Source organism: Panonychus citri, unplaced genomic scaffold (assembly GCF_014898815.1).
Source record: "Panonychus citri isolate SS breed McGregor unplaced genomic scaffold, ASM1489881v1 Contig00028, whole genome shotgun sequence".
Taxonomy (NCBI): Eukaryota; Metazoa; Arthropoda; class Arachnida; order Trombidiformes; family Tetranychidae; genus Panonychus; species Panonychus citri.
The window spans coordinates 915,193-940,874 of NW_026515433.1; the positions used below are offsets into that span (position 1 = coordinate 915,193).

General features: G+C 32.8%; 8 protein-coding genes across 9 annotated transcripts; 3 read left to right on the forward strand and 5 right to left on the reverse strand.

The window, feature by feature from the left end:
- Positions 1-224: 224 nt before the first annotated feature.
- LOC128396915 (solute carrier family 22 member 12-like) lies at positions 225-4,203 on the reverse strand. Its single transcript, XM_053357566.1, has 6 exons — positions 3,461-4,203; positions 1,853-1,956; positions 1,480-1,631; positions 1,246-1,414; positions 748-1,175; positions 225-661 (listed from the first exon to the last, which is right to left on the reverse strand). Exons 1-6 carry the CDS (start codon positions 3,908-3,910, stop codon positions 324-326), a joined length of 1,641 nt encoding a protein of 546 aa, XP_053213541.1. The 5' UTR covers positions 3,911-4,203; the 3' UTR covers positions 225-323.
- Positions 4,204-4,601: 398 nt separating this feature from the next.
- Positions 4,602-9,252, reverse strand: LOC128396907 (lysosomal alpha-mannosidase-like). Its single transcript, XM_053357557.1, is given in 4 exon segments — positions 4,602-5,469; positions 5,472-7,418; positions 8,670-8,875; positions 8,956-9,252. Coding segments are annotated over 4 exon segments (3,012 nt in total). The 5' UTR covers positions 9,138-9,252; the 3' UTR covers positions 4,602-4,792.
- Positions 9,253-9,732: 480 nt separating this feature from the next.
- On the forward strand, positions 9,733-13,325 carry LOC128396909 (alpha-aminoadipic semialdehyde synthase, mitochondrial-like). The gene is made up of 2 exons (XM_053357559.1): positions 9,733-12,593; positions 12,661-13,325. The coding sequence occupies exons 1-2, from the start codon at positions 10,300-10,302 to the stop codon at positions 13,256-13,258; spliced, it is 2,892 nt and encodes a 963-aa protein (XP_053213534.1). The 5' UTR covers positions 9,733-10,299; the 3' UTR covers positions 13,259-13,325.
- Positions 13,326-13,415: 90 nt separating this feature from the next.
- LOC128396937 (40S ribosomal protein S23) lies at positions 13,416-14,279 on the reverse strand. The gene is made up of 2 exons (XM_053357588.1): positions 14,126-14,279; positions 13,416-13,925 (listed from the first exon to the last, which is right to left on the reverse strand). The coding sequence occupies exons 1-2, from the start codon at positions 14,127-14,129 to the stop codon at positions 13,498-13,500; spliced, it is 432 nt and encodes a 143-aa protein (XP_053213563.1). The 5' UTR covers positions 14,130-14,279; the 3' UTR covers positions 13,416-13,497.
- Positions 14,280-14,538: 259 nt separating this feature from the next.
- Positions 14,539-17,108, reverse strand: LOC128396913 (conserved oligomeric Golgi complex subunit 6-like). Its single transcript, XM_053357564.1, has 6 exons — positions 16,947-17,108; positions 16,628-16,843; positions 16,494-16,552; positions 15,062-16,430; positions 14,914-14,993; positions 14,539-14,851 (listed from the first exon to the last, which is right to left on the reverse strand). The coding sequence occupies exons 1-6, from the start codon at positions 17,022-17,024 to the stop codon at positions 14,704-14,706; spliced, it is 1,950 nt and encodes a 649-aa protein (XP_053213539.1). The 5' UTR covers positions 17,025-17,108; the 3' UTR covers positions 14,539-14,703.
- A 103-nt stretch (positions 17,109-17,211) lies between these two features.
- Positions 17,212-18,912, forward strand: LOC128396932 (thioredoxin reductase-like selenoprotein T). Of its 2 annotated transcripts, XM_053357583.1 has the most exons (4): positions 17,650-17,790; positions 17,900-18,151; positions 18,228-18,553; positions 18,645-18,912. In XM_053357583.1, exons 2-4 carry the CDS (start codon positions 18,135-18,137, stop codon positions 18,764-18,766), a joined length of 465 nt encoding a protein of 154 aa, XP_053213558.1. In that variant the 5' UTR covers positions 17,650-17,790; positions 17,900-18,134; the 3' UTR covers positions 18,767-18,912. The 2 variants fall into 2 exon arrangements, with proteins under 2 accessions (XP_053213557.1, XP_053213558.1); XM_053357582.1 differs by lacking the exon at positions 17,900-18,151 and having other exon boundaries at positions 17,212-17,790.
- Positions 18,913-19,516: 604 nt separating this feature from the next.
- On the forward strand, positions 19,517-21,569 carry LOC128396920 (sodium-dependent glucose transporter 1-like). The gene is made up of 4 exons (XM_053357572.1): positions 19,517-20,049; positions 20,113-20,271; positions 20,341-20,763; positions 21,003-21,569. Exons 1-4 carry the CDS (start codon positions 19,833-19,835, stop codon positions 21,521-21,523), a joined length of 1,320 nt encoding a protein of 439 aa, XP_053213547.1. The 5' UTR covers positions 19,517-19,832; the 3' UTR covers positions 21,524-21,569.
- A 610-nt stretch (positions 21,570-22,179) lies between these two features.
- On the reverse strand, positions 22,180-23,347 carry LOC128396935 (male-enhanced antigen 1-like). The gene has a single exon (XM_053357586.1). It carries the CDS (start codon positions 23,066-23,068, stop codon positions 22,541-22,543), a length of 528 nt encoding a protein of 175 aa, XP_053213561.1. The 5' UTR covers positions 23,069-23,347; the 3' UTR covers positions 22,180-22,540.
- Between the last annotated feature and the right edge of the window lie 2,335 nt (positions 23,348-25,682).

Sequence of the window (25,682 nt, forward strand, 5' to 3'; positions counted from 1 at the left end):
CAATTGTCCCTTTGATTGTCAACACTAAACTAAACACCAAATGATTAAGTCATATTGATGCAAATACTTTGAGTTTTGTGATTGAATTCTGTTCAACTTTCAGTTACCAAACTAGGTGAGCATAAATTTCGTTACTAATTCATGAATTTCAATGGGTTAGTCTTTATTCCTGAACTCACATACATTTATAACTCTTAAACTTAGAACAAAGATTTAGATCAGAATCAAGTATAAAAGAATTTATTTAATTTCTAAAATGGAAAAGTTCTGATTGGTATTAATAGAAAGGAGTGTATAGTTAACGATTTAGATTTATTCTTAGATTAATTGTTATTTCCTTCTTTTCGTCCAAGTTGCTCGGCTTCTTGACAAGTTTCCGGAAGTGGAACGTTGAGAGTCTCAGGTAGAAATACAACGAGAATGCCCGAAAGAGCTGATGTAAGGCCAATAATCGTCAACGGAAGGAATGACTTATATGAATGTAGACTAATTATGAATGGAGCGATAAAAGCGCCGAAGTTGTTTAAACATAAGCGCGTTGATACAGCTCGAGATCGGAAAAAAGTCGGAACAATTTCAGCGACGTACAAGTAAAGGATATTGAACGTATTGGCAGCGGTGAAACGTCCGAGGTAAAATATTATCATGAACTCAATGGAATCTAAGCAAGTAGAGTAGAAATGATATTAGTTCGAGCAAAGCAAGTTCTAAACACTCGAGTTTGAGATTCGACTTATGTGGACTCACTTTTATCAAGGAAATTTGCTAATTCGTAGATAACAAATGAAAGGCAAATGTTAATCAACATGATTCGTCTTCGTCCATATCGATCGGCTAAATTTTTCGAGACCAGGCCAGCGATCGCATCAATGAAAGCGTTCAAAGACAAGACAAGGAATGGATTCTTCAATAAAACGGCAGCGTACAAATTGGTTCCAATGAAGGTTATCCCGTTGAGAATACTCAAAATTCCGGCGAAAATAAAGTTTCGACAAAGTCTAGGATAATTAAGAAATTCTCTCAAAGCAAATGGGACCGGCTTTCGAACTACAATTGACTGTAGAACTTTTTCTGGAATATCTTTCCCATTAAATCGAGCAACAGTCTGAAGTACTTTCGCTCCCTTCTCAAATTCACCCTTCGAGTATAACCATCGCACTGATTCTGGAGTTAATCTACAGAGAATAAACAATCAACCACATTAATTAACAATCTCTCACAGCTAATTAACTGTGATTAACTCACAATGAAACTAAAGGTATCAAAAACTGAGCCAATGAGCTGAGGATTAAAAGTAATTTCCAATTACTGATGTAATAGGCAAACGCAGACCAAAGGCCATTTGTGATTGAATGGGAAGCGACGAATGCAGTAGACACAAGGAGACGATTACGAAGGCCGACAAACTCAATTACTTCAAAAGAAACAACAATCAGTTAATTGTGAAAATGAAGACAATAAAAAGAGAAAACAATTTACCCAAAACCAATGTAACTGATCCGGTGAATGCAAATCCCATTAATCCTCGAGTTACAACAAATAAAGCAAAATCATCCGAGAATAACAAACCAGCAAGACCAGATAATCCAGCGAGCATGAAGATTACCATAGTAGTTGGAACCCGACCAAATCTATTTAATTACAATCAATTAATTGTTCAATTATCATTAACAATCCGAATCAAATTTCATTGGGTCACCAATAAAACGCAGAGAAAGTTAAAACCTTATAATTGTAATTCTTTAAGATTAAACTAATTACAATCAAATTCTCAGACATAATGCACCGAATCAACTCAATAATCAATTGCGATTAAATTTTTAACCCAAACAATTAGTTAATTGCTACTTACTTATCAGAAAAAGCTCCAAAAACAAAACACCCGATCGTAGCTCCAGCCCAATAAACGGAATGGGGCAAAAGGGCCTTCCATTTGTCCTCACAAACCCAATCCCTCTGTAATTAATTGAGATGAAAATAATTAATTCTATTAATTTTCCAAGCATCTTGATCATCGCAATTAACTTAATAATTAATATCGTAAATAAATTGCTTGATTAAGCCATTGAAAGTTAACTTGGTGTTGGAAGAAACAATTTCTCAGTATGATTGTTGCTCGTGTAATTTAATTATTAATCATAATTCAAGGCTTGATGTTAATTGTTGTATTAGAGAAATTAAAATTTGTTAATTTTGTTCAGTTTGATTAGAAAGAAAAACAATTTTTAGTATTAACAATTAAGATGAGATTAATTGAAATGAATACTGATTAACTGAAACAAATTGAATCCATTGACAAAACCTTGTAGACACTTGAAGATGATTAACTAATTAGTTTAATTAACATAGTGTGTCTTTTACAATCTAAAAATAAATCAACAAGTTAATTTAAATTAGTCCAAGTAAAGCGTGAAAATTAATTGCAGCCAAAAAAACTTTACAATTAACAACAATTTGAAGGTTGATTGTTAATCCTTTTTCAATAACATTTGAATCTTAGGCTTAATTTTTTTTCAATCAACTGAAAAACAATGAATCAAATTAATAAGATGATTAATAAATTGTCAGAGATCATCTTTGTAATTAAAGGAGAAAAATTTGAACAATTAAACCTTGAATTTAGACAAGGGAGGAACACAATTTACTAATTGTCCTTGATTATGATGGACTTGATTGAATCTTGTCTTTGGTTGATTATTTAACTTTCACTAAATTATCAATCACTCAATCAATCAGTTAATTGTTTACACTGATTTAGTTTTGTCTCTGTTTGATTAGGATTCTTATGATTAACCTTAATTTTAATCAGCTACTAACTGATTGTTAATTGTAACAACATCTTATTCAGGAAATTGATAAAACTTGACTGTGATTATTTAATTGTTGTTTATTTATGTCTATGAGATAATCTTAATTGTAACAATTAACATTTTCTTCTTGAAAACTTATGTTCATCTACTTAAGAGGGTTAATTGTCTTTGTAATCAAACTAGAACATTTTAATTAGATTAACTTAATTACATCATAACAGTAAATCATTGAACATTGATCTTGTTTGCAATATTTACAATAATTCAAATTTACTAATTGTAATACATTAATAATTGAATCATCAGCAATTTAACTTAATTTGCCTCTGTAAATATCGATATCATTATGATGGTTAATTATAATCACGATTATTATTATGAAATAAATTGTTCAACTCATCCGACAATCAAGCAATTAACTTGACAATAATTAACATATAAATTATTGGTTGAATCTCTAGACCAATAAAATCAATAGTGAAACAATTAATTAATTTTGTTTGGAAAATGTTGTCAGATTAATTTTGGGCAATTAAATGATTCTAATGGTTTAATTACCTTGATCAAGGTTATTTGAGTTGAATTAAACTTAAATATGATTATATAAATTAAGTTGATTGTCTATCAAATTGATTAATTGTTTTACTTACTTCAGAAACCAGAGTTGGATAAATTAATTGGTGATCATATTGCCAACCTTGTGGACATGGAACTGAATTAGTTAAATTAGGTGATGAATCAATGTAACGTTTAATTAGACAAGATCCATCTAATTGATTGATTAATTGTATCGGTGGATCATCGGTTGATATTGGTGGTAAATCATTCAACAGACTATTATCAACGATTGAAAGGTTTGAGTTAATTGTTGATAGATCGCATTGATGAGGAGGAATTAACAGAATTAAAAATTGAGAGATCATGTTCATTGAAGTGATCGGACCAACGAACAGGCAAATGTAAAGGGTCAGTAGCTTTTGGAATGACCCAAAGGAGCCAACATATTCGGTTAGAACTTGTTCTAATGTTGATTGTTTACTTTCACTATTTTCCGATTTATCGTTAATTAGTGAATTAAAAGCGTTTGAATCAACACCCATGATTAACCCGTTGATGGCACAATTATCAAAATCCACTGACGATCTGATTGGAAGAAGTGAAAATGAACATTAAAATTTAAACTCGAACTGATTCTGATCCGGATGAAGATGAAGATGAGGATGAGGATGAAGAAGATGATGATTATGATGATGATGAGAGGAGGAGTGAGAGAGATGATGAATATTCATCCTCCTTCCTTACACTTTCTCTTCATATTTCTTAATTATCTTCCCAATGATGATGATGATTGAACATTGACTTTCATGTATCCACTTGAATCATCAAGATTATAATCAAATTGATGATAATCAGGAACTAAATGCCATTAAATGTTACAATTAGGCATCAAATTTAAAATCAACTAATCAAAAATATTACATTGATTGTTGATCGACAATCAGTTAACAACTAATATCATTTTTAACCTCTAAATGATTAATATGTAGTAATTTTCACACTTGTTGCCAATTGTTGTACTAATTAAAATATTTAATTGTGTTACAATGTTTGTATTTGATTGAATCAATGAGTTTAACAATTAAATGGTTATCAGTTAATTGTAAAACGGATGTCAATTGTGAGCCAAATTAACAATAACAATTGGTTAGGGTTAATTTGTTTAGGAAATTGATGATGATCTAATCAACACGCAATCAATAAAACTTAATAATTGATTAACAATTAGAGAAATTGAACAATCTAATTTAATTTTAATTCCAGGCATAAATGATCATGATAACATTTTAATCAACAATTTTTTAACTTGTTTTCTTTATGATGTTTAGGTTTTAATTGTTACGAAAAAAATAATTAGTAGAAATTGAAAATATAAAAGTAGATGAAAATTTGGAAAGGTTAATTTGATTGTCCAACTGATTAAGTTAATCATCTAATCTTAATAAGAAAGTTCGTATTTGCATTGGTTTTAATGTGACCACAAAATCGTGAACCTCATTACCAATTTCATAATCGATCTCATTAGCTAATTGTGAATCAACTGTTTGCCATTTTAATCGTTTCGCCTCAGAGTAAAATAGAGTTGCGGTCATTATGGTTTCTTTGACACCGTGAACGGATTTAGCGGCGAATAGGTCACGGAAATCGATCTTAACTGATTTCGAAAGTCCTTCAGGATCATCGGTTGTTTGGTAGAAATGTTCTAATCTAACAAGCCAATTGTTCACATTAATATGTTCCAATGTGAGTACGTGGACATTTGGAGGAAGTTCTTGCTTCAGGAATGAGTAAATTGTTAAGAAATCGGCTCGATAATCTTCAAACGATGCAACCGGAGCGAAAGTGACCACTGGAGCCATGAAAAGTTTGACACCCTTGTCTCGGTGGAGTTTGTTGGATGTGAGTATGTCCGATATTAGAACATAATGTTTTCCTCGAATTACTAGTCCTTGACCATCAACTCCGGGCTCGTTCAGAGCTTCGTCCACACCGAAAGCATCGTCGTGAAGTAAACGACGGTGGACCATTAACTCGAGTTGACCATCGGTTAAACTTGTTCCACCTTGAGATCGATCGCTAAGAACTACAAGTTGAACTTTGATTCTTCATCCTGTAAACTAATTCGACTGTTAACTGGATAATAATTTCCAGCGACTGGTTCGATAACTTGATATTTCCAAGTTGGTCTAAAGTCTCGAGTACGTTTAACCATTTGTCGACCATTGGAGTCGGTGTAGAAAACACCTTTCGATTTAAGATCAGTTTCAAATGAACTAATTATTTCTTTACCAACATCATCGTCGATAGGAATTGGTCCAATTTTGTAATCAAATTCAATAAACGGGTCATCAGGATAGATTCTGATTATTTGTGAAATGTGATCTGAAATGACCTGGTGAAGTTCAAACACATCTGACGACTTGTAAAGTTTATAACTGGGTGTATCTGGGTAATCGTGCGCTGAACCGTTGGGACGGAAGATATAAGCTCCAGAAGCACGATTAGTGGCCTTGGAATTATTTCCATTCATACCTGCATACCATTGGTACTTTTGTCGTAGTTTGATCAGCTGACCATTGGAAAGAGTAACTGATTGAATGAGTCCAGTGCCAGCATCAAAATTTGCAGTGAAATTTTTACCGACTGCGACAAGTGGCTCATCTTGTCTACTATTCATGGCGATGGCTCGAGAGTTTTGTACATTTGATTGACTTCTTTCAACATAATAGGTCACAAATCCGAGTGCAGGTAAAACCGCGGTGAATAATAGCTCCGTTGAAGCGTTGCTGTTTCGCTCGGGGAAATCTTTCATGAAATCAGCGATAGGGACAACAGATCCTTGAACTGAATCGCCAGTAGGTCCAGTAATTGTGTATCCCGATTGATCCCAAGGGAGGCGAACTTTATAATCGTATTCGTGAGCGTATGGGTTGTAAAGAGTGACGATCACTTTGTCATTGGTCTCCGTTATTTCACATTGACTTATATTCAGTCCAAGACAAAGAGTGTGAGTGGGTTGGGGAATTTGTTTCGATTTATCTCTGACCATGAGTGTTGAATATGCTCTGTTAATCAGGTCCATTGATTGTTTGATTGCGCTGTCCAAGATGTAAGCATAATCGTAAGCGACTAGTTGCTTTTCAGTTCCAGCGACGGCATCGTGGTGCTGAAGGATTCCCATTGCTTGATGGAAATTGGCAACGGCATCAAACGCCGCTTCGTCCGTCAAATTAGCGGCAACGTGAATTTGTTTAATGGCCTGGAAAATGTTGTTGGAAACGCGTTCATAGTATTTGAGTGCTGGTCGACTAACGTAAAACCCAGCCCAAAAAGAGTTGTCATCTGATCCATAGGGGAAGAAATCGTCACTTTTTAAAGTCCAAGTACGATTGGCCTGATATAAACTGTACAGGTAACAAGATGGAGTCGAATAGAAAACATTTATTTTCGATCCGTTTCGCTTTTCGGCTTCCATGGCAGCAATCAACTTATCGAGATTCTTGAACCAAATTGGTGCATTTTGATATTGGAAATCTGAGCCCATTGTGAGAATTAAATTATTCGTTGCATATTCTTTGGCCTGAGAGTTAATTATTCGGGTGAAATTGGCCACTTTTTCTGGAATATTATACTCTCGTGATGTTGTATCATCGATCATTGGCTCATCCGAACAAGTATCATCGAAACAAAAACCATCGGGTGGATTGTAACCATTTGGAAGAACCCCCGTGAATAAATTAGCCCGTTCACCGAGATCATCCGATCCCGACCAAACCATTTCCATTGTCCTGTCGATTTCTCGTTGAGTTTTATCGTGCCAATCTAATCGACCGAAGAAAAGTCCATCAAAGTTCATTTGTGCAAATAATGACGCTTGTTCTCGTGAATGTCCGAACGGGTCAATCTGCCAGGCCACTCTTGGAATACCACATTTACCAAAAGTTGTGGCCAACCAACGATGTCCATAAGCCATTTGGTCAATAATGGCGCTATAATGTGTAGTCGCTTCATCGTTCATACTCCAACCTCCACCAATGAACTCTAATCGCCCTGTTAATTTATCAAAAAATCAGGAAATTTAATCAATTGATAATTCAATCTGTTACAATCAGATTGAAGGGAATTGTTGACTCGGACTTTGCCAAGGGATTTCCTCGATTGATAACAATTTATCAAATCTACAATACCATTGATTGGTGAGCTTTTAATTGTTATTGTAAAATTATCTCTGGATAGTAACAATTATTAGCAATAACAATTAGTTAATCTTCGGTTCGTGATAGAAAAACAATCAAAACAATAAGCTGATCATTTGACTTAACCTTAACTGAGCGGTTGAAAAGTTAATTGTTATTATTCAAATTGATTGGAGTGGGAAAATTTTTCCAACTAAAAAAAGCAAACAAAAGATGTTTAATTAATCAATATCAAAGATGCTAATCAGTTCCTGGTTTGTCCAACAATTAACTTTACTAAACAAAAGAATTGACATCCAAAAGTAATTAGCAATTATAACAAAGAAATTATCACAATTATATTATGATTAGCATCAAGATTGTTTCTATTTTGATTACAATTTAGTCTGCAAAGAGTTTCAAATCAATTTCAAGTTTAAATTAAGGTTAATCAACTTAAAATTAACTGATTGCTTGATTGATTTCTCGGGTTTGTCTCCATCTCTCTCTCTCTCTCTCTCTTCCTAATTAATTGCTGAAAATGATAATTAACTAATTGCATTTAATCATAAGACGATTCAAGTGCTTTGGATAATTTTATAAGTTGCAAATCATTTCAAACTAAAGTAAATATCATAAGTTATTAATTTCTTGATCGATAGACTTAATTAACTAATTATGATCTGATCGTAATAAGAGACAATCAAGTTCATGATCATAATTATTGTCCGACAATTTTAATCAGTCAATGATTCTCAGTAAAGTGATTAAGAAACTTCATCAGAAAGTTAACTAATTGTTTAAAACTTAGAATTTAATTATTGGTGTACTAAGAATTTAAGATATTTCAATAACCGAATCTGAATTGCTCTTAATTGTAAATATTGACAGAGAAAAAAAAACTTAAATTAATCAATCGGAAAACACTAATCAAGTAATCATTTAGATTCGAAATTGTTACCGACAATTTAATCTTAAGAGGCTCTTAATTTAATTGTAATTCTGCTTCTGTCTGATTGGTATATAATATTAATCACTAATTTGATAATATCCTGATGGGTAAATGTGATAATCGGGCAAGTGTTAAGGTAACAATTTGTTAATTCAAATGAGAGGAAATATTTACCTTGATTAACTAATTGCTTGACAAGATTTTTCATCTCTTCGTCCTGATGGTACCACCAGCGCCAAAAGAAAGCGGTCTCAACGTAGATGAACCTTTTCTTTGGGTCTTTAGCCAGTTCGGGAATGACCGAATTCAAAATGTACTGAACTCCCGCTCTTTGGATTCCAGTTTTTTGTCCCCAATAATATTGTTCATAAGTTTTCAACCTGATCAAAGTTTTGGAACAAAAGAAAACAATGAGAATTAGTAAATTGTGACCTATCGGTCGGACGATTGATTAACTTACCAACCGACATCATCGTGAGTATGAGAAACCAAATGAACGTTAATCATATCGGGTTCGAGGTGAGGACAGAATTCGTAGCCACATTTTTGATTGGATTTAGTTGACCAGGGAGGACGAGATTGACCAGTTAATAGTAACGAGCCAATTAACGTTAATTGTAAGAAAATTTTCACCGAGCACATGATTAGTTGATTGTTGAGAAATTAAATCTCTCAACATTAAAACAAAAAAGTAAACTAATTTCAACAATTTGGTTTCACGGTAAAAACTATTAACTCTTGATGAAGATGAAGATGAAGATGAGGATGATCAGGATGATCGGGATGATGAGAGAGAGGAAGAGGGAGAGGAGAGAGAGAGAGAAGACAAATTATCAGAGTATCGGAAGGTGGGACGAAGATGAGGAGGTGATGAAGATGAAAAATCTTTCAAATCTTTCATTTGGAAGTCGTAACAATCAACTAATCATCATTAGAATCATAACAATAATCAACATCGATCGCAATTTAAATTAGCTAAATTGTTACCATGATTGTTTCTATTATGGGAAGTTTTTTCTACTTCTTAATTTAATCTCTAATTTTGTGATTAATTTTATCTTCGATTGTTGAATTGATTGCTGTTGATTAATCGATGATCAATTTTTACAAGAGCATTTTGTTTATTGATAAACAAGATAACTTGATTAATTAACTTGTTATCTGTTTATATGTTTAATTAGTAAGTAATTAAAATTACTAATTAACCAAAGAAAAATTTAAACATTTACATTTTAATTGTTCATTGCTGGTGAGTCTTTAGCAATTAGATAAAAACGTTAATTGTTATTGATCGCGTAAAATTAGCTAACCCTTTAATTGATTGATTGTAATCACAATTAAATCTTGATGAGTGATAAGTGTTTTTTATGTTATCATTGACTTGTTTTCCTGATTCTTGATCACCAAATTAACTTAATTGTAGAAACAATTTATCTATTTACTTTGAAAATTTGAATAAATTGCTCATGAAAAATTAAACTAATTAACATTTAGAGTGAAAATTTAATCAACTGTTTTACCCACAGAGTTTATCACAGTTAAATCAGTGTTATCATTGTAATTATCATTCCAATAATCAAATATGATTATAATTGTATTGTTAAGATGAGAAACTGTTTAGATATACTTAGGATAAAACCTTGATTTATTTTCATATTTTCATCCGTTATCATCGTCCTTCATCATCACCATCATCACAATCACATCTTCATATTGATTTGTCCAAATCAACAGTAATCATCATAAAATTTTGTCTCTCTGTTAATTAGTGAAAACTGTGAAAGTAATTAAATAAATTGTAATCATGTTACTTCCGTTGATCAAAGCCGATAGACGAGTGTTTTCCGGTCCAATTGGACCTCAATCGATTGTTAAAATGATCACGAGTAATTTTGGTTTCCATTGTAATGGATTGAAACGATTAACAAATAGTCTCAATTTAATTAATTCGAGGTGTTACTCGAATGGATTAGACGAAAGCAATAATTCAATGATGTTGGCCATTCGTCGGGAAGATGCTTCCATTTGGGAAAGACGAGCTCCATTAGCGCCTTTTCATGTTCGCAAATTGGTTCGTAAAGGTGTTAAGGTGGTTGTTCAACCTTCCAATCGAAGGGCTTACCCACTTCAAGCCTACGTGAATGCTGGAGCTCAAGTTCTTGAGGATATTTCTGATTCCCCTGTGATTATCGGAGTCAAACAGCCACAGATTGATAATATTCTGCCAAATAAAACTTATTGTTTCTTTTCGCATACCCACAAGGCTCAAGAAGATAATATGCCTCTTTTGGACATTGTTATCGAGCGAAATGTCCGTCTAATTGACTATGAACGAATGGTTGATACAAGAGGAAATCGTGTGGTTGCTTTTGGCCGTTATGCTGGAATCGCTGGAATGATCAACACTTTCCATGGATTAGGTCTTCGTCTTTTAGCCTTAGGTCATCATACACCTTTTATGCACGTTGGTCCAGCTCACAACTATCGAAACTCTGGAATGGCAAGACAAGCAGTTCGTGACTGTGGATATGAAATTGCTTTGGGTATGATGCCTCGGTCGATTGGCCCGTTGACCTTTGTGTTCACTGGGTCAGGGAATGTATCTCAAGGAGCTCAGGAAATATTCCGAGAGCTTCCCTATGAATATGTTGACCCAAAAGATTTGGCTCAAGTCTCGCAAATGGGAACAACTAATAAAGTCTATGCTTCAGTTATTTCTCGTGATTCTCATTTGGTACGGAAAGAGGGTGGACCATTTGATGCAAAAGAATACGATGAGTATCCTGATCGATACTATTCAAATTTTGCAACGAAAATCGCTCCATATGCTTCAGTCATTGTCAACGGAATTTATTATGCACCAAATTCACCAAAATTACTAACCATTCCGGACGCAAAGCGTTTACTCCAACCGGTCAGATCGCCCTGGTTGCCCTGTTCGAGCGGCAGTCCAGCTCTACCACACCGTTTAATTGCAATTTGTGACATTTCAGCCGATCCCGGAGGATCCATTCAGTTCATGACTGAATGTACCACCATCGATACACCATTTTGTTTATACGATGCCGATTACAATAAAAACAGTGAATCTTTTTCCGGTCCTGGAGTTTTGGTCTGTTCAATTGACAATATGCCGACCCAAATACCTTTGGAATCAACTGAGGCCTTCGGTGATGTTTTATATCCTTACATTTTTGATTTCATTCGTTCTGATGCAAATAAACAATTGGAACAAGAAAACTTTAATCCAGTCGTTAAACAAGCAGTTATTGTTTCCAATGGTAAACTTGCTCCTAATTACGAGTACATTATGGATCTACGAATGTCTCGAGGTGTCCAAAAGAAACTAGATGGAAACAAATCAGTCCTCGTTCTTGGTGCTGGTTATGTTTCAAGACCTTTAGTTGAGTATTTAACTCGAGATGAAAATATTCATGTTACAATCGCCTCTGAACTTCATGGTCCGGGCGAGGATTTGGCTTCAAAGGCTAAAAATGTTTCCTCTGTTGTTTTGGACATTGTTAAACGATCTGACTCTTTAGCTGAATTAATTAATCAATCGGAATTAGTGGTTAGTCTACTTCCATATTCACTTCATTCCCTTGTCGCTAAACAATGTATTGCCAGTGGCAAGAATATGGTTACCGCCAGTTATGTGACACCCGAGATGGAATCGCTTCATAAATCAGCTCAAGAAGCAGGAATCACCATCATGAATGAGGTCGGTCTTGATCCTGGAATTGATCATCTCTTGGCAATGGAGTGTTTCCATCAGGTCACTTCCAATGGAGGAAGAATCAAATCATTCGTTTCTTACTGTGGTGGACTTCCAGCTCCCGAATCGGCGGAAAATCCATTGAAATATAAATTCAGTTGGAATCCACGTGGTGTTTTACTTAATAGTTTATCGGGTGCTCGTTGGGAAGAGTCTGGATTAATTCAAGAAGTTAAACCTGGTGGGGAATTGATGGTCTCCGCTCGTAAATTAGATTTCCTAAGTGGATTCAATTTAGAAGGTTATCCTAATCGAGACTCGACAATCTACAAGAAACTCTATGGTATCTCTTCAGCGGAGACTATTCTTAGAGGAAGTTTAAGGTAAGAGGAATAGAAAACTTGACAGATACTCATTGATTAACTAATCATTTTCCATCTCTATCATTAGATATCAAGGTTATTGTGATACAATGTTGGGATTACAAAAACTCGGACTTTTGGATAATCGTCCACATCCCTCACTTCACATTCGAGGTCCAGATATAACATGGAGACAATTTATGTGCTCGTTGTTTGCTCAGAAAGACGACATTCTAATTACTAATTTGAAAAATTTAATTCTCGAAAGACTTGGATCAGAAAGTAGACTTAATTCAATCGAACAACTTGGTTTCCTTGAAGACGAACCAATTGATAAACGGGGATCAGCTTTGGACACGGTTACACATCTTTTGGCCACTAAATTGTCTTTCAGTCCGGGCGAACGCGATGTCATCATAATGAGACACAACATTGGAGTCGAATGGCCAAACGGGGAATTGGAGAATCGATTCATTAATCTGGTTGTTTATGGTGAACCTAATGGCCCTTCAGCGATGGCGAAGACTGTTGGTTATCCAGCGGCGATTGCGAGTAAAATGATTCTAGAAGGAGAAATACAACAAAAGGGAATCGTTTTGCCTTTGGCACCAGAAATTTACAATCCGATGTTGAAGAGATTACAAAGTGAAGGCATTCACGCGACTGAGAGAAGTGAAAAAGCTTAACGATTGAGAAACAACAATAGATTTTACAAATTAAAATAGAAATAAAGTTCACAATTGATTAGGTTAATTGGATCACGATTTTTTGATGAAATGATTAAAATGGGAATGGTTGATTAGTGAAATAAGCACATGTGCTATTGCATGAGATAAACTCAAGTAATCATTTAAATTAAATGTTTATTACTTAATATGTATGAAAAAAAAGAAATACAGTACCATGATTGTACCAATGTTCTGATCTATGATCGGGGTCTTTCTTTCTTTTCTTTATATAAAGCTAACAAAGATACATTAGCTACTTTAACAACCTTGAACCTAACTCCGGGAATATCTCCGACGGCATGACCTTTACGACCGAAACCAGCAACTAATACCTCGTCGTTTTCTTCAATATAATTGAGACAACCATCTCTTGGTACGAAAGCTGTGATCTTTTTACCGTTTTTGATAAGTTGGACTCTTACACACTTTCGGATAGCAGAATTAGGTTGTTTGGCTTCTACACCAACTTTTTCCAATACGATTCCTTTAGCATGAGAAGCACCTCCGAAAGGATTAGCCTTCCATCGGGTACCAAGATGGGCTTTCTTATAGTCCTTGTCGTGCCATCTTTGTTCTCGTCGATGATTCTTATGTTTACGTGCAGTTCGTATTCCTTTTGGTTTACCTGAGATAGAAAAAGTGAACCAAAAAACCAAGACAAATGTTAATAAAAAATTCATACAAGAAAAAACCAGAACCGGTGATGACCAACACAAAAATAGAAAACAAACTTCAACATCAGAGTTAACTGAATTGAAACCCATTTAAAACAAAGCCGATCACAATACATGTCCAGTAATTAACAAATTAAGTAAATTAACTTACCCATTTTAATTAAATAATCACTAAATTAACACAAAACAATAAAAGAATCAATTTAACAACTAAACCAAAACAGTCTTGAAGTAACTTAAAGGAAACGGAAATAAAAGTCTTCGCTTTCAGGGGTCGTCTAGAAATTTATTTCTGCAAAATTCGTTTTAAAAAAATCAAAATTTATTTTCTTTAAGAAAATTAATTGATTCTAATTTAATATTAAATTAAGAAAATTAAACGCATAACAATTACAATTGAATTTGCTTTAGAAGACCCAATCATTAAATCGTAAAATTTCAGTGAATACTTGCTGAAGCTTATGCAGAAATTGTTTGAATTTCTCATTGATTATTTTTCTTGATTTTTTAATTGGAAACAATTAGTTTAATGATTGTAATCAATAATTGTTGAAAAAATTTCGATTGGTGATAAGTTATTTTATTGATTGAACTTTTCGATCAGTTTTTTTGTAGATTCTGAATGGATTCAGATTATAATAAATAAATTTGATTCAACAAATAAATAGATAAAGACAAATTTACAAATTAGATTAATTTAGTGATGATTAGTTAATTGGAAATTAATAATTAAAGTAAAATTGATTCAATGTGATCAGGAGTTTGAGGTAATAATGATGTTGGTTCATCGTATTCATTTTCGGGTTTGTTAATTGCTTCATAAATTTCTCGATACATTTGACATAAAAGCTCCAATGATTTTCGTATAATCAACTCTCTAGAAAAATTAAAAACAATTGATTAGTTGAGACAAATTCTAAATCATCTTAATTAACTTACTTTAATTCAATACTTTTGAGAAAATGTAATTCCGAGAGTTGGAAATTCTCTGGTTTAGCCAAGAAAATATCAACTTTTTTCTGTAGAAATGTAAATGTAAATGATTAGTTTTTTTCCAAGAATAAATTGATTCAGTTAATCAACTTACCGAACATGATTGTAAGGCCAAAGCGTCACATCCCGTTATCGACGACAAGGGTGTATCAGCTTCGTTTTTGATTGCATAATAAACGGTATTCAAACCGAAATAAGTGATTATGTTTGAAGCGTTTTTGTGAATTAAACTTGCTTGATTAACGTTAATTTGATCTTCGAGAGCCTCTTTAAATTCATCAATATAATCACATTTGCAAATGATTAGATAAATATCGTTGAAACAGTTCAATAGGAAGATGGACATTTCGAGACCAGGTAATTTAGCGGCACATTCCCGACAGGCTTGAATTAGAGGTTTAATTACAACGTTTACCATTGTGATCATAACCTCTTGACGATCAACTGGTGATAAAATTGATGAATTTTGGAATGATAGAATTTGATCAATCAGGTAAATTGTTTCCATCAATGAATCGGTTGCAGTTAAATCAATTGGTGGTTGTTCTTGATCACCTTCATCTGATTTACCCAATTTGTAGGCACAATGATAGTTAAGACTATTGATAAAGACTCGATTAGCTAGAGAATCAATCTCGAGCATAGTGTAAACTAATTGTGAATCGTGAAGTAATTCAGAGGAAAATAATTTAAAGTAAAATTTGATCAAGTTTTTAACCTTAAACAGGATCAATGGTCCATGTGATTTAGGTGAACTTGGATCGGACATTAAAATTTGTTCAATTCGAGCTTTGATTGGACGATAAACACTTTCCATGATAAATGATAGAATCACTTGGATGATATTAGTTTCCTTTAGTGTCTCAAGTTTACACAATTGAACCAATTGAATTAATAGTTCCTTCTCGGAGGCGATCGCTTGATGTACCCATGTTAGCATGTCGCCGACATACCTGACAGCGTCGTTCGAGTTGAGGTCAATAGGAGGAGGATTACCGGCATCGCCTCCTCGAGTTAGAGCGTCAATCAAGTTACGAACGACAACCGCTCGACGGACAGTCCCATATTCATCGAGACAATTCCTAAATAGAACTGGCCTTTCAGAGATGAATCCCAATCCTCTGTAAATTAAATATCCGATTTCCATTGAATCTGAATTGAAGGATCGAAGTGAGACCAATGTCCATTTGTAAAGTCGTTCGAAAGCGGCTTCTTCTATCGCTCTCATGAAATTCATTGTTTCAATTCCCGTTGTTTGTTGGCTTGTAGTTAATAAAGTCTTAGAATCTTCGTGAATTTGACGACATTTTTCCAATAGACTGAAAAATGTCTCCGTCATCGGCGGTTGGTGATGAGGATCGTCTCTGGAGGGTAAACCTCTTAGGATCGCGATTTCTTGAGCTGTCAGATGAAATTTTTCCAAAAATTTATCCACAATCGCTTGTTGGATGTCCACAGTTTTCCTGATTATCAAAGAGTCGGTTGATTAGTTGATTAGAATAAAATTGCAAGTCGATTATATTTACCATTCATTTTTGAGATAATGAGTCTTCTCAAGAAGATTTTGATTTCGCATTTTCAAATCCTGAGGATTAAAAAAGTGGAAAAATCAATTAGTTGCTATTGCAGTAGATTAATTGTCAAACTAAAGGCTGATTACCTTTAATTTATTCATAGTTTGTGAACAATTAGAATTCATTGAGGCCAAGTCATGATGTAAATTGTCCATAATTTTTTTCACTTCACTGAAACAAGATTGGAAGTTTTCAATAATAACAAGACTCCGTTTTTCCAAAATGTTACTTAAATTACGTCGGGTTGTGAGTGTATTGTCGGTAAAACATGATGACAGAACTTTAATTGCTTCCAATGTTTCCTGTAAATCAAACAATCAGATACGAAAACAGTAAATTAAAACACCAGAAAATTTCAATACTTGTAAAGAGAAAATAAAAACACTTTAAGAAAAAGATACAAACCTTATCCTGATCTAAATCAGATTCCAACAATTTATTAATCTTCTTGTTCAACATGGTATTACTAATAGAAACATCCATGATTAAAATAAATTAACAACAATCAATGAAAAATTAAGAAACCAAACAACAACTGAAACCAAGTTGAGCCGTTAAAGGAAATTCAAGTTTCCATCAGCTCAACATTTCACTTTGAGTCGATTCATTTTCGGCTTGCGATTGGCCGCTTTTAGCGAAAATCAATCAATTAAACTAATTCAACAATCCAAAATTATGTGACATCCTAATAAATTGAAATCTCATCTGAACAAAACTAATTAGATGAACAATTAAGTTAATTTTCATAAGTAGCTGGAACCGTAAGCTGAAAAAATGAGCTCAGAGTGAAAATGTTGAGCCGACAAACACTCGGACTGTTTTGGTTGATAAATTGATCAACAATTTAATTCATTGATTTGTATTGGCAATTGTCCCTTAATTTAATCGCTTTTTCATCAAGTCTAATTGTTAATGTGATTTGGAATTGATTCGGATGTTCAATATTAGTTATTGACTGTTTTCCATCAACTGCTGATTGATTCATCATCTCTCTTATTCTGATTAACCTTCTTGTATTAATTTTTTTCCTCCAATAGAATCAAACAAATTACTGATCAATTATGATTCCAATGGATAGATATGTTTTCTCAGGTCTTTTTTCCGTCTTTTTGTTACTTACAATACGAGACCTATTTTACCGTGACACTCACAAGCCCGATGATTCTGGTGTTTACAATTTCAAGAAGCAAATACCCGAGACCCATTTTTCTAATGTTATTATCGGACCAGCAATTCGTATATCATATTGGTAAGAAATTAACGTGATCATCTAAGAAATAAGCTAAATCCTGTGTATTACTAATCCTAATATCGATTGATTGAATCTCTAATTAGATGAGTTTGTTCTTGTTCCCCAGATATTGATCGTTCTGTTTATTCAACTGTTTTATATTCTCTTGTTTGGTTTAATTCTCATCATCCTGCTGATCCAGATTTCGTTAAATCATTTACTATATTTAGAATTTAAAAGCCTTTAGCTGTCAAATGTTCACAACAATCAATCTGCTTAAAATCTTACACCTTGAGGATCAATTTTGATGTTGATTAAACTGAGATATAAACACAAACTGTGTTTCAATTTGATTCTTGTCAATGATTGTCCAGATTCCGTAATGATTTAGCTTTTAGATTTTCTCATTCTTCTTATTTATTAATCGTTTTTCTTTATTTTTTTCTCTGTTACAGTTACTCATGTGGATACAGAAGAGCTTTCGAAGAATACGAACGAATAATCAAGGAAAAGGATCCAAAGATTGTAGTTATTGGAGAAAATCATTCACCGAATTTCATTCGACTCGCAATATCTCAATCTCTATCATTCGGAAAATTCGTTGTCATCGGTTTAATTGTCTCTAGTATTAATCCATTCTCATACTTTGGTATGGCGACACCAACCTATTGGAATATGTTATCTCAACATCGTCTCTATGGTTCCATGATGATTTTCTTCATTTGCAACACCCTAGAGAGCTATTTAATGAGCACTGGTGCTTTCGAGATAACTTATAATGGTTTGTTTACTCAAATTTTCCTTCAATCAATCTTTAATCCTCTTAAATCGACCACTAATCAATTACAATTTCTCTTATTTTCCTCATATAGGAGTTCTCATTTGGTCCAAGCTAAAATCTGGTCGCATGATATCACCTCAAGAATTATTCTCACTCATCAATATTGAACAAGATTTGAATAAAGGCGACATCATCTACAGTCCAACATCCTAGTTTATACCAATTGGTCAATTAATCTTTGTATAAAAGTCTGAATTCCAGAAGCTTCACAAAATTATCATGATTAAGAAAACATGATTACTCCAAACTGTAAATCTATCGCTATTGGAGATTAGATGTTTTTCTGACCTTTTTGTTTATCATTGCGTTTCTTTTTCTTTCTAACAATTTTTTGTTCCTTTTGATTGTTATTAGCCTTTTCTCTATATTGGATTGTATCCTTACTTCAATTTCTTAATCTTTATTACCTATCACACACATGAATCTTGACTATTCCCCTGATGTAGTATCTCTCTCACTCTTTATATTCCAATATTCGGTGAAAAATTCAAGGAACATCACAAGAAAAGATGAAAGCAAATAGTTTAGTGAAAAAAAGAATCAACGTCTCACATTAGAATCAATTATTTTAATTGTTCTAATTGAATCTTCACCACCATCTTAGATAAATTTAAGAGAAAACAATTGTTACCTTTCTCTCTCTCTTTTCCATTGATTAATATCACTTTTTTGCTCTTTTCTTCCAATGATTGGTAAATCAAGTAAATCAGCTTGTCAATCAGGCTCAACAATTAAAAAATATAAAACCAAAATAATTAATGTTTTCTATTCAATTCTAATCACAAATCAATTTAATTACTCAAAAAATCTAATCTTTTCCCCAAACAAATCTTCCTAACTGAGCAAAGTCTAACAGCCCACTAATTATTAATTGTAGTTGTACATAAAATTGAATACATACCTAGATCCAAATTGTTTGACAATTAAAAGCAATCCCAATCACCTTAACACGAGTTATTTGCATACCACTAACATATTCAACCAATAAAGAATTAATTAATTGATTCGAGTGAAAAACTAATTGATAATGTCTTTTAAATACTAAATTAACTGCGATGCATCAAATTGGGTGGTTAACAAGCAGATACGATTAGTCACAATCTCGCCAAACAAGAAATAATCAAATCGGATAATCAACTAGTTTTTTTAAAAAAAATCTCAGTATTTTTGTTTGTAATCAATTCGGATCCTCGTAGTGGTTTTTCAAGCAATTTATAAAATGGTGAAATCAAAATCAATTATTTATCTTCAAACCAATCAGACTAAATTGTTGAAAAGTTTATTATGTTTCCTATCCTATGCTGGGATGGGAAGTGTATTCACCTTATTAGGATCATGTTTACTTGATTATCAAATTTTAGTCGGTGAAAAGTTCACCATAGTTGCTTATCTGGTCCAAGAACGAGCCATTGGTTATGTGTTTGGCTCATTATTGGGTAAGTTGATTGATTTAAATTCATTTTCTCTCCGGTGATAATCAAGATTTTCTCATATATTAGCTGGAACTGTGATCAATTATTTCAATAAAATTTTCACGTTAAGTTTGACCAATTTGGTTATCGGAATATCGATCATCATCTCGCCCTGGTTATCAAGTTTTATCCTTTTATCGTTTGCTACGGTGATTGGGGGAATTGCTCTTGGATTTCTGGAGATTTGTGAGTAACAATTGACAGATTACTGACCAATGGTCAAATCTAATTAGTTTCGTTCTTATTATTATTTAGATTGTAATGTTTATATTGCTCATTTATGGGGAGGCCAAAGTACTAATTACCTTCAAGCGCTTCATATGTTTTTTGATTTGGGTGCTTTAACTGCTCCGTTAATTAGTGGACCCTTTTTATTACCAATGGATCCTGAGGATTACAATAATGCTCAAGAACAATCAAAATTGACCAATACAACCACAGAATATACCAAAGACGATCTACTCATTCAATATCCTCATCTTATTTTTGGCATTTTTCTCATCATCATCTCAATTGTATTTGCTATTCTTTGGTTTTCCGAAACTGATCAGCAATTAGATGATCATCAAGAGCAATCAACTGAAACAAAAGATGAATTAGATTCATGGAAACGATACCTTGCAATTGGATTAACAGCATTGATCATTAATTTTGAATTCGGTGGACAAAATCTCGTCAGTAAGTTACAACAATTAAACTGAGTGGATTATTGAGACAAGTTAACCTTGTAGATAAATCCAGTTTTAATTTCGTAATCAACGAAAAAAAACCAGTAACGAATGATTAATTGCTCACTCGTTGAAAGAAGATTTGATTTTACCCCTTTGTGGTTAATTAATTCAGATAAACCGGTTGATACTTATCAGTATTTCACAAGAAGGAAATTAATTAACTTTCATTTGATTCTCATTGATTAGGTTCCCTTGGCCCTGCGTTTGCAGTTAAATCAGACCTACACATGAATAAACAAGATGCCGCGATGTTGGTCACAGTCTACTGGTCAGTTTGTACCATTTATCGACTTTTCTTAATCCCAATGGCGATTTACTGGAACGAGAAAAAGTTAATCATGTTCAATGTGTTAATCATGATCACCGGAGCTTCGGTGATGGTCTCGGGCGCCGACAGCAATTTAACTCTTGCTTGGATTTCGTTCTCGTTGTTGTCTATGGGATTCGCTCCTTGTTTCGCTTTCTCATTCGGATTAGTTCAGAAATATTTCTCGATCTCTAGTAGATTAGCTTCATTAATCTTCCTTGCAGGAACTTTGGGTGAATCGATTCATCCCTGGATCGTTGCTAATTACCTGGAATCATCCTCATCATTTTACACAATTTATTTCGCATCAATTGCTTATATCAACTCGATACTTTGTACAGTCCTTGTGATATTAATCGTTAGCACTTTTAAAAGATCCCAAAACTATGAACCAATTTGATTATTTCCAAACAATTAGCTAACTAATAAATTTTAATTTTCTCCAATTGGTAAAATTTGTCAATTAAGTTACGATGATCAAGTATAATTTTCAATTATAATTAGTAAGCAGCTTAGACCACAATTAATTATTGTAAACAAGATCAAGTGGCTTTCAAATTGCAAGGAAACAATTGATTACAACTTAAATTGTTTACAATCAACGGGTAATTGTGGTTTGATTGAGAAATATTCTAATCATTAGAATCTATTATTCAGTTGGTTGATTAATCAGACTTATTAGATTAATCATAGAGAACAGATTAACTTTCAATGTTTATTCAATAATTGTTTATTGAAGGTCTTAATTAAGTTCCGATTGGAAATATAATTAACGGTGAAAGTCCCGATTCATGTTATTCACAATTTAATAATCAGTTAAAAGGGAAATGATGATTAACCTTGTTTACCTTTGAATACACCTTGAAATAATCATGTTAAGTTAAATGATTAAGAAACAATTAAATCTATAAAAACTATTATTATTAAATTGTAACAATTGACTGGAAATCAATAGTTTATCTTAATCAGAATTAAATGATTACAATTCAATGGTATTAAATTGATGACGTTTCGAGATTAATTTTTTGTTAATAATAAAGAATCAAAAATCATCAATTCATTTGGAATTAGTGTTAATTTAATTTTGAAATTAACAATTACGATTAGATATTGACAAGTTTGAATATCTCATTTTGGTTTAGTTACAATTAACTTTGAAAGTTAATCAAGTATTGTTGGTTTATAAGAACGATATTTTCGTACATGATTAATGATTAAAAATAGATTATTAATTTGCGATTTATATTATTAATAGACTAATCCGGAAACGAAACAATTAGATAAATAAAAAACATGGAAAACAAAACGATTGAAGATCTTGTTTAACACAATCGATACTGATTGTGATTAATATTGGATAATCTAGTCAACTGATCATCACAATTACCACAGTAATTCAGACCTGGAATCAATGTAATCAATTTGATTTGGTTTTACAATGGATCAAATTAGTTAATTGATCTTCTGTAACCACCGAGGCCCAACCAGGAATAGCTGAAGATGGTAAACTAAATCCCGACATCGCTCGTTTAATTTGATCAATTTTAACCTCGTCCAATTCAATATCAGGCCTTTCAATTGATTCTAATTGTTTGGTAATCTCATCAACCGGTGGAGATGGTAAATCAATCATTGAAAAGGTTGAACCAATAACAGGAATAGAATCATTATGAATCGATTGTTGTTCATTCAATGAATCAACTTCATCCTCGGAATATGAACCAACATGATTATCATCACCTCCACCTTCTTGATTAAGTAATTGATAACCTGCCATATTATCACCACCCTCAGAGTCTTCATCATCATTACCAATATAATCACCATCATCCTCTAAATCATCATCTTCATCCGATGAACCGTCAGGAAAATTGTAAGCAGGAGCATTGGTTAAATATTCATCATTTTGATTGGTACTTTCATCGGGTCCGGTGTCGGGAGCCATTTAAACAATGAGATTAATCACTAAACCAAATTGTTGAAGAAAAATTAATCAAGATTAAGTAATAAACACAAGAACAAACAAATCAACACAATCTAATGTACTTGAGACTGAAAAAAATAACACTCATCACAATTGCTCAAGAATCAGCTGTTGATTGGTTGTCATGGAAACAACGAGTTAGATTTTCAAATGATTAACTAATTGTTGTTATCATTTAAACGTATTCATTGTTAGGCACATGTAGATTTTTACATGATAATCATTTCTAGATTAATCTACTGGATGGTAGTTTTAATTTAGTCAAGACAATTAACTTTTTGTTTGGATACTTCAACAAAAACTTTACACAAAACTTGGAAACAATTAATTAGCAACCCAAGGGATTAGTTGACAATTTAATCGTACTCATGTTGATTTAGATTTAATCAGTTGAAAATTGATCACTCATCCAAGTCATGATAATCAAATTAACAACAAAACAAGAGTTTTATAAACAACAAAAATCTTAATATAATTGAACAAGCGGGAACAAACTTTCTTACGAAAGTTTGTTAAGGTTGTTTGCCAGACCCGTGGTTTATTGAAATGGGAAACGTTTTTTAATCGAAAAATTCAAAACTAAATTTCTTTTTCTTTCTCACTACTCTTTTTTCTATTTCTTTCTCGTCTCTTTCTCTTTCTCTCTCTCTCTTTCTCTTTCTCTCTCGTCTCTTTCTTTCTCGTCTCTTTCTCTTTCTCTTTTTTTCTCATCTCTTTCTTTCTCATCTCTTTCTTTCTCGTCTCTTTCTCTTTCTCTTTTTTTCTCGTCTCTTTCTTTCTCGTCTCTTTCTTTCTCTTTCTTTCTCTTCTCTTTTTCTCTCCTCTCTCTTTCTCTATCTCTTTCTCCTCTCTCTTTCTCTTTCTCCTCTCTCTTTCTCTTTCTCTCTCTCTCTCTCTTTCTCTCTCTCTTTCTCTCCTCTCTCTTTCTCTTTCTTTCTCGTCTCTTTTTTTCTCATCTCTTTCTTTCTCGTCTCTTTCTCTCTCTCTCTTTCTCTTTCTCTCTCTCTCTTTCTCTCCTCTCTCTTTCTCTTTCTTTCTCGTCTCTTTCTTTCTCTCTTTCTCTCTTTCTCTTTTTCTCTCCTCTCTATTTCTCTTCCTTTCTCGTCTCTTTCTTTCTCTTTCTCTTTTTTTCTCGTCTCTTTCTTTCTCTTTCTCTTTTTTTCTCGTCTCTTTCTCGCCTCTTTTTGTTTCTCTTCAATTTCTTTCATTTTCTCTCTTTCTCTTTTTCTTTTCTCTCTTTCTCTCTTATCTCTCATCTCTTTCTTTTTGAAATGCGCGCTGTAAAAAAGCTTATCTGCGCATGCGTACATAAAAATCTTTGAGACAGAATTTCTCATGAAGGGCTAGTCAGATTTTGTTCGTACTATTTTCCGTTTTGTAGGATTTTTGTGAATTTTTGATATAACCTCCTTGAATCCTTGGCTAATCTTTACCCAAAATTTCGACAAATCTTATTCAAGAATGTAGATTAAATTGTGAAAATTAAATTATTATTATTACTTTGATGATACTCAAAAAAATTAGTTTCAATTAATCGTGTTGATTAAAATCACTCAAGTAATTAAGTCAAAGTATCAATCACTCGTGAAAGTAGTTGAACAGTTGAACAGTTAATCATTAAATTAGTTTCGTTACAGTTTGATCAAGGTAATCATCATTAACTTAATCATCTTCATCGTCATCATAATATGAAAGGTGATCAATTTTAATTGTTCAATTATATTGATCAACAAATTGTACCTCAAATTAATTAGCAAACTTTCAACAATTAAAGTCTATTTATAAACACGAACCAACTGAATGATAATTAATCTGTTATTTTGTTTTCACAATAAGCTCATTGATTTAATTTGATATCCATGAATTAATTGATAATCAAAGCAATTAGATAATTAAATACCAAGCTAATTATTTAGTGTTAATCATAACGAGTTCATCAATCGTTGATTAAACAATTAACCTGCAACCAATAATTATCATGAGTCTAAAGTATTCAAACCGGCTTGATCAAGTTGATTTGTTGATTTATTAATTACCAATAACAACAATTAACTAATTAAATGATTTATTGATCAACGGAAAAATTAAAAGTTACAATCAAATTGTTTCAACCAAAATTGGATCAATTTTAATTTACTTTAATTTACTTTTTAAGATTAATGATAATTTTATCAAGGTCAATTTCAGCTAATTGTCAACCATTGACCACAATCAACTGATTGTTATAACAATTAAGATCATGAGGCTTGTGGGTTTAGATTTTAAGTGAGGTCAGCAATTAGCAATTAATGAATCAATGATTAGTTGATTACTGATCAATATGAATAATAAGCAGCAGAAAAAAAAGAAACGATTATCAAACAATTTAATCAACTAATGAGAGAGTAAAATCAATCAACTGATCAATTGAATTAAACTATTGAGACCTTGTCAGATAATTATTACCAATAAATGAACAATCAATACAGTCAATGGATAAAATAATTTGCTCAATTAATGAAAGGTGGAGGGAGAAGATCAATTTGATTAACAATTTACTAATAACAACAATTAAAATCCAAAGTCAACAGCAAAA

Coding starts and splice junctions, on each gene's coding strand:
- LOC128396915 (XM_053357566.1), bottom strand. CDS start 3,910: ATGGGTGTTGATTCAAACGCTTTTAATTCACTAATTAACGATAAATCG. Junction 1,632..1,852: donor TTTGGAGCTTTTTCTGATAA/GTAAGTAGCAAT, acceptor GTAATTAAATAG/ATTTGGTCGGGTTCCAACTA. Junction 662..747: donor AGCAAATTTCCTTGATAAAA/GTGAGTCCACAT, acceptor CTACTTGCTTAG/ATTCCATTGAGTTCATGATA.
- LOC128396932 (XM_053357582.1), top strand. CDS start 17,603: ATGATTCCAATGGATAGATATGTTTTCTCAGGTCTTTTTTCCGTCTTT. Junction 17,791..18,227: donor GCAATTCGTATATCATATTG/GTAAGAAATTAA, acceptor TCTCTGTTACAG/TTACTCATGTGGATACAGAA. Junction 18,554..18,644: donor TTTCGAGATAACTTATAATG/GTTTGTTTACTC, acceptor TTCCTCATATAG/GAGTTCTCATTTGGTCCAAG.
- LOC128396920 (XM_053357572.1), top strand. CDS start 19,833: ATGGTGAAATCAAAATCAATTATTTATCTTCAAACCAATCAGACTAAA. Junction 20,050..20,112: donor TGTGTTTGGCTCATTATTGG/GTAAGTTGATTG, acceptor CTCATATATTAG/CTGGAACTGTGATCAATTAT. Junction 20,272..20,340: donor TCTTGGATTTCTGGAGATTT/GTGAGTAACAAT, acceptor ATTATTATTTAG/ATTGTAATGTTTATATTGCT.
- LOC128396909 (XM_053357559.1), top strand. CDS start 10,300: ATGTTACTTCCGTTGATCAAAGCCGATAGACGAGTGTTTTCCGGTCCA. Junction 12,594..12,660: donor ATTCTTAGAGGAAGTTTAAG/GTAAGAGGAATA, acceptor CTCTATCATTAG/ATATCAAGGTTATTGTGATA.
- LOC128396913 (XM_053357564.1), bottom strand. CDS start 17,024: ATGGATGTTTCTATTAGTAATACCATGTTGAACAAGAAGATTAATAAA. Junction 16,844..16,946: donor CTGATTTAGATCAGGATAAG/GTTTGTATCTTT, acceptor TTTGATTTACAG/GAAACATTGGAAGCAATTAA. Junction 14,852..14,913: donor CTCAAAAGTATTGAATTAAA/GTAAGTTAATTA, acceptor TAATTTTTCTAG/AGAGTTGATTATACGAAAAT.
- LOC128396935 (XM_053357586.1), bottom strand. CDS start 23,068: ATGGCTCCCGACACCGGACCCGATGAAAGTACCAATCAAAATGATGAA.